The sequence below is a fragment of the Neomonachus schauinslandi genome, chromosome 4, assembly GCF_002201575.2.
Source record: "Neomonachus schauinslandi chromosome 4, ASM220157v2, whole genome shotgun sequence".
Taxonomy (NCBI): Eukaryota; Metazoa; Chordata; class Mammalia; order Carnivora; family Phocidae; genus Neomonachus; species Neomonachus schauinslandi.
The window spans coordinates 139,517,164-139,530,022 of record NC_058406.1 but is presented as its reverse complement, the minus strand read 5'-3'; the positions used below and the strand labels follow the sequence as shown (position 1 = coordinate 139,530,022).

Sequence of the window (12,859 nt, the reverse complement as noted above, 5' to 3'; positions counted from 1 at the left end):
AGGTTCATGGACATCAAGAAACAGTCAGCTTTAGTGACTAAGGATATCATCCAGAAATGTTTTATCAACAAACTCTTACATATGCATATGATAAACATTTTATTTATCAGAACCCACAAGAAGTGTATAGAAGACACTTCAGAATTGGTGTGATTTATTTGTTCTAAATAAACTAACCAAGGATGGATAAGAATGGATCCACGCAAAGATGTGTTTTGCCTTGGGATTTTTACTTAATTAGCTTTAAATCAATGAGACCCCACCTAAGCCAGCATCCATAAGTGGGGTGGTTTTTATACTGATGATATGACCAGATGTATAGGTATTATGATAGCAGAGCAGGCTAATGGAGAAGTTGCCTGACCGACTTTGTGAGGGTCTTTGAGTCATTCAGTTGAATCGTACTGGAGCCCTATGCATGGGGTGGGTCTAAACTTTCAAGGGTTCTCAGAAGGTAAGTAGCAGCTTTTTTATTTTAACTGAGGCGCTTTGAAGTTGGAGAGCCCCATTTGAAACCTAGCTCCACTGCTTGTCAGCTGTGTGCCTCAGATTCTTCATAATCCTGCGTCTCAATTGCCTATCTGTAACATGAAAATAATGATTCCTGTATCATAGAATTATTGGGAGGATTAAATGAGACATTATTTACCAAGCAGTTAACATCCTCTCTGGCACACAGTTGTCATTCAGCAAACAAAAACTTTTAGAGCTATAGAAGGAAAAGCTATTACATACATACTGGCCAGTGAATACTCCATATCTGTTCTAGTGAGAAAGAAAAAAAGAAATGTAAATATCCAATGATTCATGCACACGGAAGTAGGAGAGAATCCAAACAAATAGGTCCTATATCTGAATATCACATCAACTTTCAAAATGCAGGCTCAGTATGGGCAATGAATGGGTCCTGTCATAAAGAGCCCTGGCCTTCTTCGGCATTATTATACATTCCTGACAAAAAGAACTATAAATCTGTGTACATAGGATATCATATTTCAACCTAAGCACAAGTGGAGTTAATTCTGGGAAATATGATGCAAACCTACCAAAAGGTTTTGCCTAAGGGATTAAGCAGCCAGCTGGGAGACTTCTTCAGAAGGGAGGAGACAGATCAACCCATCTGGCCTCATTACGAAGCCCTTGTGAGGAGATCATCAGAGGCAAAGCACAGTATGCTATTTATCATTCAGTGCAGCTTGGATCCATAGGGTGTGGGAATTTAAAGTAATCTGAAAGAGCTATTGATCCATATTACTTGGGATCGAATCGTGGTTTTATTGCTTACTGTCTGACTCACCTTGGGCAATTTTACCAGTATTAGTTTTCTACTGCTGTGTAACAAATTAACCTACTTTACAGCCTTAACACAACACCCATTTATTAGCTCACAGTTCTGTAGGTCAGAAGTCCAGGAGGGTGTGACTGGGTTCTCTGCTCTCTGGTGTCTCATAGTGCTGAGGTCAAGTTGTCAGGGAGGCTGGGCTCTACCTAATCTGGAGGATCTGGGGCAGAATTCATTTCCAAGGTCATCCCTGTTTGTCTGAGGTTGCATTTTGTCACCGTCAGCCTCTAACCACTATCTTTCCTTGAAGCCCATCTGCATTCTTTGTCACATAACCTTCCTCCACATTCAAAGCCGGCAATAGCATGTTGAGTCCTTCTCATGCTTAAAAGCTCTCTGACTTCCCCTTCTGCTTGCAGCTGGAGAAAACTCTTCTTTTAAAGAACTCACTTGACTGGGTCAGACTTATCTGGGTTGATCTCTGAACCTTAAGGGAAATTGACTTGGAAATTTAAGTACATCTACAAAATCCCATTAACAGTAGTGTCTGTGTTAGTGTTTGACTGAATAACCAGGGAATGGAATTTTGGAGGTTTCCTCTTTGGGATTTTGCCAGCCATTATTACTTAACCTCTCTGCCTCAGTCTCCTCATCCATAAATTGGGATAATAATGGTGCCTACTTCATGAAGTTGTTGTAAGGGTTAAATGGTGTAATATACGTAAAGCGCCTACACCAGTCTGGCACATAAGAACAGGATTATTATTTTATTATTAGTAGTAGTTTTGAGGCCTCCTGGCCCTAATCCTAAAGTTGGCATCTAGGCAACTCTGTGATGGTTCCAGGGGTGAGTAGCAGAGCCTGTAGAAGTGGTATTGATGACAGGACAGAAAAAGACACATCTGGTGGGAGAGCACAGGGATGTCGCAATGACAAGCAGATAGGGAGGAACCCAGTAGAAGGGGGCACAACCAGAAAAAGACGGAATAAAGGACAGAGCTCACTGGTGGCTGACCAGTTAATCCTGAGCACACTGGTAATATCTTCCATGGATTCCCAGAAATGCTCAAGGGGGTAACTTCCAAGCTAAGCTCTAGCTGTGTGTTAAAATCCCTGGGGAGCTTTTCAAAGCCACATAGCCTGGGCCTCACCCTAGACCAATTAAATTAACCTTTCAGGCCTGTGTCTAAATAGATTTTTAAAAGCTCCCTAAGTATTTCCATGCACTAACAGGTTATAAAACTACAAGGCTAAAGGGAACTAGGAAAACACAAAGTACTCCTGAAAGACATCAAAGAACTATCATTCCTTATTGATCACACTAGGGCTAAACATGAGACAATCAAATCTCTTTTTTCTTTTGGGCTGAGAGCACCTGGCCTTCCATGGGGGGCAAATGGAGAGCAGTTCTGGCCTGGCTGTAGCCAAGGTAGGTTAGCAGCAGGGAGAGACAGTACTTCAGGGGGGCTGATGAGTAGGGGAGCAGTGTGAGGAGAAATGGGCTTACACTGGAAGCAGCCAGCAGTGCAGGGAACTTCTCTCTCTGGTCAGTCCCACACTGGTTACCAGACAGCACATAACACTAGTACTGGGCATGTGCCGGGGGTCTAGACTCAAAGTAACAAATGTCATGGAACTGGAGCTAATCCCACTGTGGCTGTTACTGAAATCCTTGACTCTTCCCTGTAATTGCCCTGGTCTAGGGAAATCAAGGTTACATGTAGGAGTCAAGTTTGCTGGGTTGTTTTTTGTTTTGTTTTGTTTTTTGTTTTGTTTTCATCAGCAGACTCATCTTGGCAGGCATTAAAGCTGAATTAAGAGCACGTATCAGCTGGGTGAAATGGAAAAGATAGCTGGAAGTTGGTTCAATATGTTGACAGTGAGGAAGTCAGCTCAGGATTTCAACTTGGCCTTTGCTGATCCATAGGGAAGACAAACTACATAACAATGAGTTAACAATATATTAAAATGTGTGTGTGTGTTTTCTGGAATGTTTCTCTTTCAGAAATGCTTTCATGAGTTCTTTACAGCCTATTTAATAGTACTTAGAATTTATTTTTTAATTAGCAATAATCGCGCCTCGGATAAACCTCATTGGCTACGATACTGCCACTGCGCAAAGCTAGAATTTATTTTCTAAATTACATTTCTTCATTTACATCAGACCCTTTTTTCCAAAAACAATTTGGATTACTGATCCATTTATAAACCCCTACATCAATTTTTTTTTAATTTTAAAATCTTGATAATTTGTACTTTAAAGCATTTGATGATCCCATTTTTATTTATATAGTTTTCTAGTAAAATTTAACTTTTAAGCATGTCCTTGAATGATAATATTGCCGGTAGTGTCTCATATAAAGTGCTTTTGAACTTTATCTTTAAGGCACTTTCCTGAAAAGTACATTTCCTGGCCAATTATACCACCCTACTTGATCTGGGATCTTTGGCTAGCCAAAATATTGGTGGAAGAAGTTGCATGAATCCAAGACTGTGGGCACTTTCACTTCTCTTCACGGTGAACTCAAAACCCAAGGCAATCCTTGAATATTCTTTTCCATCTTTAAATTGGTTTTCTCTGTGTGCCCACTTGACATTCCTTCCTGTCTTAGGGCTCAATGCAGATGTGAATTATTAAAGATCAAACCAGTAGACTGATCAAATGGAAAAACAGATTATAGGCTGCAGAGATCTTTCAGCCCCGAGCCCAAAGTGAGGAGAAGCCTGGGCCAGAGGACAAAAAGATCCAAAGTGATTCCTGAAACAGAATCCAGCACTTTGAACATCTAGACATATGATAACAAATAGAAAACAACAGTTTTTGTTTCTTCTTTAAGATCTGTCTTTACTAAGGGCTTATCAAAACCTTAGTCCCCAAATCAAGCAGATAGAAATATAATATAGAGGTCACTCTAACAGCTATATTCTCAAAGCCACATTGGTCCCATAGTTGTGAAATACGTGTGTTTTCCAAATTATATGGAAAAATAATTAGCTAGAATTGTTTCTAAAATATTAATTTTTTAAAATTTGTTCTATACAATTAATGTAGTTGGGTTAAATTCATCATTCTTTGGATGTTTTTAGTCATTCTTTGGATTCTTAATAGTATTCATCCAAAAAGCATTTTTAAATGCTTTTAAAATAAACGTAACAGGATAGGGCATCATCAGCTCAATGCCTGAGATGCTTCTCACAGCCATTGACTCAGCCTGGACAGCAGAAGCAGGCTGCAACTTACTGCATTCTGAGCTCAGCTACCTTTCCAATAGAATCTCTAGTTTTTAAATATAACTTATGGCTTTGTAGAAAATCAATCAGTGATCTGAATTGTTAGAGATCTAATTTAGCTATTCCAGATTTTTTTTCATTTTAAAAATGCAAAACTGCCTGAGAATGTTAAAGTCCCAGCAAGAAAAGGCCAGTGCTATTTTGGGCTGTCTCTGAAGACTATCACAGAGAAGGGAGGGAGGAAAACGGAGGTAGACACATCTGGGATGCTATTTTCAGGCTCCTGGATTCCAGAAAGACTCTGGAAAGCTGGAAAGAGACCAGAAGTGTAAAAGGAAATGATTAATGAGTGAAGTCAGGGCAGAAGAACTCTAGATTGTTTTTTCAGGGTACAACTGAGACTTTGAAAACCAGAGAGAACAAGAAAAAGCAGGAAAGAAACCCTCACCTGTATCAGTCCCTGGGGTGGGGGTGGCAGGGCTATTACATATTTTAAATGAACCAGAGCTAAAATTATGTTAAAGAGAAAGAGGGAAAGAAAAAGAGAGACATTGGTCACATTGGTTCTGAATCCCATCAAGACATTGAAGCTTTGGATCAGATATCCTGGGGACAGAGAGGTGGCTCTCAGCCCTGGCTGCATTATCAGCTTTCCCAGGAGAGTTTTAAAAAAACCACCCACGTCCTGGCCTTATCCACAAAGCCATAGTACTAAGAACAGCTTTCCACATTGTGAAAACCTGTAGAGATTACAATGATACTTGTAGGTTACACAAAAATACATTTTTTAAAGTAATATTCAAGTCACAGATACTTTAAAATAGCAGCATGGTATTATATGTTATTGTAAAGGAAATCTGTAGTTAAATGGTTAAATATGAAAATTTTTCATTTTAATTCGAAGAATGGTAATAGTCACACAACCATTTATTATGATCTTTTAACAAAGATTATTTAAACAAAGCTATGGAGACTACCTAAAGATCAGTGCTTCTCGAACATTGATTTGCAAAGGAATCATCTTGTTGATCTTATTAAGATGCAGGTTCTAATATGATTGGTCTGAATGGAACTTGAGACTCCGTTTCTAAGGTGTAGCTGATACTGCTGGTCTGGGCATATATTATGTGGAGGAGCAGGGCTGCAGTATTTTTTTTTTTTTAAGATTTTATTTATTTGACAGAGAGAGAAACACAGCAAGAGAGGGAACACAAGTAGGGGAAGTGGGAGAGGGAGAAGCAGGCCTCCCGCAGAGCAGGGAGACCGATGCGGGGCTCGATCCCAGGACCCTGGGATCATGACCTGAGCCGAAGGCAGACGCTTAACGACTGAGCCACCCAGGCGCCCCAGGGCTGCAGTATTTTAAATGGCCTCCTTTCCCATAATCCCAGACCTGGAAAACCTCCAAAAATGATTTCTATGTGAGATTTGTCACGTTTATTTCCAATCCAGGAGGGTGGAGTTGGAAGAAGAAAGACTTCTTCTTAATGTATCATAAATGACTCAACGTTTACCTTAAAAATATAGTCATGGGGAAACACTTTTTAGTTAAAGAAATTTCATCCCTTCCATGCCCCAAAAGAGTTAATTCATGCACTCCAAAATTGTGTCTTGACTTGAAGTGAAATGTTAAATGCCATAAATAAACTATCAGCACAAAAAAAGCAGCAATTTTTTTACACTAAGAAAATAACTTGTTCCTGATAAGTCTGGCTGTTCTGCCCTCACAGCTAACATAAGGTGCGAGATACGTGGTGAGGAACGTAAAGAGGCCACAGGGAGAGCCAAGGAAGGCCAGGGAGCAGATGGACTTGGAATTAACATCTTAAAAAATGTTTCAGGTCATCCACCATACCTAAGAATATTGCACATGTTCTTTGGGAAATGTTTTCTTTTTTCTTAACACAAGTGAATTAAGCAAACACAGATTCTCCCCTTTAAATAAAAGCATACTACCACAGGCTCGTTGTTTCTTTTTAGGAATTTCTTTTAAATAAGACTTTCTTTAAAAATGATAATTCCTTACCAACTTCTAGTTTAGTTTTTTTTCCCTCCCTTTAAATTTTAATTTTTTGAGCCTTCAAAATACTTGTAAAGTGTCGGGGTGGTATGTGTTCAAACGCTCCTAAATTTTTGGCACAAAGAACAGACTAATTTAAAGCTCAAAGTATTTTAAATCCATGGCCACTAGCTTATAAGTCATATAAGATGTTCTTAGAATCCAATAGAATATGATAATAAGCAAATAGTGTTCGATCAACTGGTAGAAATTAAAGAGGAAGTAATGTACTCTTCCTATTGGATATTCTTTTTTTTTTTTTCACATAAGGAAGCATTTATTTGAGGTTTAACATGGAATCATACAAATAAAATTTGTATAAACACAAATCCACATCGAGTCATAACACAGATAGCAAAAGACAAAGTAAAAACAAAGAAAACTAATTGGCAGCTATATACAGTTGGACACAGTTGTGTCTTGTACACTAGAAAGTCTTTTACAAAATAATCATCTTAGATCAACAGAAGACCAATCTTCAATGTCGTCCTGCAAGATGGGTTAACTTTAGCCATCTCCTCCTGTTTTCTCCAACGTCCTCCTTTAGTATGGCTGGTAATTGTTTTGGTGATTGCCACCCCCTCGAGACGCCTTGCCATAAGTGCTCTGTTGGCCACTGTAGTCTGCATATCCCTGTCCATATCCATAGTTCCCATAGTTATACCCAGTATAATAAAAGCCGCCATAGCCACTATAGTTTTGATCACCACCATAGGCACTATTGTAATTTCCATATCCTTGATCATAACAGTTATTAAATCCTTGGTTCCAGTTTTGGCCCTGACGTCGTCCACGACCCCTAGTACCACCTCGTCCACCAGCTGCAGCACCTCTTCCTCCTTTTTGTTGTTGCTGTTGCTGCCTGTATACCTCTTTGGGTTGTGCAACTTTGATTTCACACTTCCCAGAACCAATTTGATGGTATCGGCTTTCTAACAATTTCTTTACTGGCTCTTTGTCTGTATATGTGATAAAACAAAATCCTCTTCTTTCATTTGTTTTTGTATCCATGGGAAGTTCAATATTTTCAATCTCTCCAAAGGCTCCAAAATATTCTTTAATTTGTTCTTCAGAAGTATCTGGGCTCAATCCACCCACAAAAACCTTTTTGGGAGGTTCTTTCCCTTTTAAAGCTTTGGCCCTTTTGGGGTCTATCAATTTGCCATCCAATTTGTGTTCTTTCAGTTCCAAAACCTTATCAACACTAGCAGCATCTTTGAAAAGCACAAATCCAAATCCTCTTGATCTTCCAGTCACTGGATCTGTTTTAATTGTACAGTCTACAACTTCCCCAAATCGAGACAAATATTCAGTCAGATCTTTCTTGCTTGTATCCCAGCTCAAGCCTCCAATAAACATTTTACCGTCATCCTGCTGATTCTTGCTCGCGTTGATCTTGGATCCCTCTGCGAATTCCTCTATGTTGCTGTACTCGTTCATATCCTCCATGGTGGCGGAGTTGTCGGCCGTGTGGTGCTGGCGTGCAGTCCGGGTCGCGGCAGCAGCGGCGGCGGAGCGTTGCATGGAGCTGGATTTAAAATGGCGGCGGAAGAGCTCTTTTTTTTTTAAGATTTTATTTATTTATTTATTTGACAGAGAGAGTGAGAGAGCCCAAGCAGGGGGGGAGTGGCAGGGAGAGGGAGAAACAGGCTCCCCGCTGAACAGGGAACCCAATGCTGGACTTGATCCCAAGACCCTGGGATCATGACCTGAGCTGAAGGCAGTCGCTTAACCGACTGAGCCAGCCAGTCGCCCCATATTGGATATTTTTTCTAATCATATTCCCAAATATTCACAGTCTTTCATATTTCAAAGACCACAGGAGAGTTACTCAAAAAGGTAGTAGAAATTGCTCTGGACTTGGAGGTTGTGCTCTTGCCAAAGTTGCCCTACTAAAAGAAAGGTTAGAAAACGCCTTATTTTTTCCACATCCTTGTCCCAGTGGCTCTTGCCTCCATGGATCTAAGAATGTCTGTGTCTGAGCACCCAGTGTGGTAGCCACCAGCAAGGTGTGACCACTGAGCACTTGAAACATGCCTTGTCCAAATTGAGGTGTCCTGTAAGTATAAAATATGTATTCAATTTCCCAGACTTGGTATAAAAAATGATATAAAGAACCTGTTAATAAATTTTATATTAATTTCATGCTGAAATGTTAGTATTTTGTATATATGGGGTTACATAAATTATTAAAACTATTTTTACTTTTTATTTCTCATCTTTTCAAAAGTGACTACCACAAAACTTAAACTCATATATGTATACATATTGGACAGGGTAATTATATAGTAATTATCTAGATTATTCATTTTATTTTGGAATAATATTCTATTTATTGAATATTTGTTATCCCTAAGCCAAACACTTTACCTGTATTAACTCACTTAATCTAATGATCTCCACTTTACGAGTGAGGATATTGGGCTTAGAGAGGTCATGTAACTTGCTTGAGTCACGCTTCTAGTAAGTGGGAGAGATGGGTTCAAATGGACCTCTGTCTGAGGTCAAAGCCCGTCTCTCAACCAGGGTGTTACAGGTCAGGACCAGGGTGAGGTGAGGGAAGCATTTGCCTTCAGTGCAAAATTTAAGGACACTAAAAACCTCAGTAATCAAGATATATAATATTTTAATCGATTTTAAAAAAATCAAAATTAGGGTAAAAATTCCATAAGGAAGTAACTATCAAAATTTTAAACAAAGACAGCATTTGTTTCTGGACTTGCATGATGTGGCCCTACTCAACCTCCCCCAATCTTTGCCTGGACCATTAGTCCCCCTTCCTGAATGACTGCTCACTTCCATACGTGTTACCTTCTCAAATATATTCAGCTCTTGGAGAGGGGCCTAAACCTCACATTTCATAACTGGTGCTGGTGGCTCCCAGGCCTAGTGAAATACATGGGAGGTACTAATAAATACAGGAATAGCAAAAAGACTAAAAAGAAATAGACCCAAGTGTTTAGAGAGGTTTTTCTCTGTGTGTGTGGTGGGACCAGTGTTATTACCCCATCATCTATATATAAAACATTAGCCATTAAAAACAAACATTTAAATTTTGCTGAATAAGCTGTGAACTTGATTTAAAACTGTGGGGTAAGCACATCTAGCTGAGAAAGGTACTCAAAACAACAGTTTTACACAACGGATGAAAAGTCATGACTTTCATAGCCAAACTCAACAAATTGAGTATACTATTGGGAAATCCTGGCCGCTCTGTTTAATTCCTCATTGATCAGTGTGTGAATCTCAGGGTAGACCTTTTACAATAGGCCTCTCCAAACACCAATATGGGCCCCTGTCCCATAATCAGACCTAAAGGAAATCAATCATTCCTCTATATTGGAAGGTCTTCATCAAGAGGGCCAAACAGAATTTCCTATAGAACTTACATATCTTACCACCAAATGTACACAACCGTCCATATCTCTCTGTTCTCTTTCCCAGCTAAGCTGCTTCAAGAAATAACCAAACTCCTAATTCCACTTCTTAACCTCATTTCCCTGTTTATTTCACTCCCTTCTGATACCCACCCCTCTCTCTACATAGAAACTACCTTTGTTATGGTTCTCAATGACTTCCTTGTTGTCAAATCTAATGGACAATTCACGGTTTGCTTCTTTCTTGATCTGTTAGCTGCTTTTGACACAGTTGGCCATTGCCTCCTTTAATTACTCTTTCCTTGGCTTGATTCTCTATTCTCCTGGTTTTCATCCACATTCTTGGATATTTCTTCTGAATTTCCTTCAAAAGAATTCTGTAGTGGAAACACCCCTTCATCTCTGTCTTGTCTCCGGAGCCATAGAAATTCCCGTCACTGATGTCTCCCCAGTCTTCATCATGTATATCTTTCTCTCTTCATCTTTAGAAACGTTAATTCTTACTATGGTTTGTATTGCTCCCCCAGGATCTATTCCCTTCCCTAAGTGCAAATCATTCCATCAAGGTTAGCATGGACAGGATAATCAGAATTTTGGGATCTAACAATCATTATAGATTATTCTACTAAAATCGTGCAGTTTCTTTGTCTTCCCAATTAGCCCTTGTCTGGCTCATATTTGCCTTTGTAGCCTCAGTGCCTGGAGGAGAACCTGGCACATATTAGGTACATATCAGTGTGATTTTGGCTGGAAGTAACAGAAATTCCAACTCAAAATGACCTAAACAAAGAAGAAATATAGCCTATCATGGAACTGGAAGTCCAGCACAGAGTATATCAGTGGCTTCCTGATGTTAACAAGAGCTCGACTTAGTTACCTCCCAGGTCATCTTCATCCTAAGGCCAATTCCATTCATCAATATGGTTGCCTGTGGGAAGCAAGGGAAACTACATGACCCCTTGTTTAAGAAGAAATCCCTGTCCTTTTATTTTTCTGTACCTCTAGTCAACAGTGGATAATCAACAACCATAACTGGCCCAGTCATTTTATTTGCAGGAGACAGGAGAGAGGAACACCTATTCGGAGTACATTTCCCAGATGTGAGAGTTCTTGGGATAGATGATATATAAAGCCAATCAGATTTACATATATATTTACATATATAATTATAGAAACCATATTACCCAGTGTAAGAAAAAAAAAAATCTCTGAGATTTCCCCAACACGAATCTCTCTCTACATTCCTTTCAGCCAAGCCCTTCCAGAAGCAAGTTTTAAACTTTTGCTCCAAAAAATGTCCTTTATTTTACAAATCCCATTCTGCTTTTCCACTCCCCAATTCCTGGGACTATCCACCTCCCAAACCCTGAGGAATTAAAGTCTTTTCTGTGTGCTTTTCCTAAGTCTCCCCCCGAATCCCAGGGGTTGAGGAGAATATAAATATAGATAAAGATATAAAATTTCAGAAGCATTCTGAAAATTTTATTTATTGGACAAATGATCCTCCTAATCACCTTCAATTTCTTTTTTTTTTTTTTTTAAAGATTTTATTTATTTATTTGACAGAGAGACACAGCGAGAGAGGGAACACAAGCAGGGGGAGTGGGAGAGGGAGAAGCAGGCTTCCCGCCGAGCAGGGAGCCCGACGCGGGGCTTGATCCCAGGACCCTGGGATCATGACCTGAGCCGAAGGCAGACGCTTAATGACTGAGCCACCCAGGCGCCCCTCACCTTCAATTTCTTCCGACTGATTCGAGTTGCCCAAACTCCAATCACTAACCCTAAAGTCACTAAAGACAAGCCAGTTTTCCTCTTTACGATGCAAACTTTTAGATGTTTCCTAGCTTTGCTGTCTCCCTTCCTCTTGCTCTATTTCAAATCTGTGTTTCCTTTCCCTTGCCTTATCTGCTATTTTTAGCTCAGTGCCTGTCCTTTGGATTTGTCAGTCACATTTATCCCAGATTAAGCCCTCAGTATTTTCTCAAAGCTCTGCTTGAACTCTGCCCTAGCTGATTCTACTCTCGACTGTCTTGGGCTGCCAGGCTCTGGGGTGCCAAATGCCTTCAATCGCCCTGCATGTGGCTACTTCTTCCCTTTCCTTGTGCCCTCTCCTTCCTTTATGTTTAAATTCCTTATTTTAATTCATATTTAGCAGTACTAGGCAGTCCCAACACTAATTTCCCCTTGTTCATCGCCCATTACACAACCGCCTACTGACAGAGGCATTTACATGATATTAACCACCCTTGGCTCTTCCAATCAGGAGGGACAGGCTCAAGCTCAGGCAAGTAAAGCTGATTCATTCTAGCAAGTCTGGTCCCTGTTTGGTTTCACTTGAGTTACTTGGGTCTGTCTAATTGCAGATCTGGCTCACTCCATAGAAATCAATATCTGAGCTAATCATCAGCTGGATCTAACGAATTCAGGCTTGCCTGGTTTTTAACTTAAGAAATTGGGAAAGTAATAACATCAATTATTAAGAAAAAGAAACATAGTAAGTTAGACCAGAAATGGGCAAACTTTTCTGTAATGAGCCAGATAGCAAATATTTTTGGCTTTGTGGGCCTACTAGTCGTCTCTCTGTTACAACTACTGATCTCTGCCATCGCAATGTGAAAGCGGCCATAGACAAGATTAAATGAAGGGGTATGGTTGTGTTGCTACAAAACTTTTATTTACAGAAACAGGCAGTGGGCCAGACTTGGTCCGTAGGTAGTAGTTTGCCAACCACTGATCCAGATGACCAGTACACGCGCTGACTGATGGGCCCCCCGAGGCCAAGATGTGTGCCAGGAGGATGAGAAGGCATGAAGTCCCTCTTGATGGAAAGTCAGTTTATTTGGTGGTAAATAATAGGAAACAATTTTATATTACAACAAGCCCACATATTTTATGAAGTAGAAAACCACT

At 39.9% G+C, this 12,859-nt stretch overlaps 1 protein-coding gene and 1 non-coding gene across 2 annotated transcripts; both read right to left on the bottom strand.

The window, feature by feature from the left end:
- Window positions 1-3,268: 3,268 nt before the first annotated feature.
- On the bottom strand, window positions 3,269-3,406 carry LOC123324607. The gene has a single exon (XR_006539908.1). It is a non-coding gene; the product is annotated as a U4 spliceosomal RNA (small nuclear RNA).
- Window positions 3,407-6,831: 3,425 nt separating this feature from the next.
- LOC110578675 (heterogeneous nuclear ribonucleoprotein D-like) lies at window positions 6,832-8,132 on the bottom strand (the record flags this gene model as incomplete). Its single annotated transcript, XM_044914248.1, has 1 exon — window positions 6,832-8,132. A coding segment is annotated over one exon (1,017 nt), but the record flags the coding sequence as incomplete, so codon positions are not given.
- Between the last annotated feature and the right edge of the window lie 4,727 nt (window positions 8,133-12,859).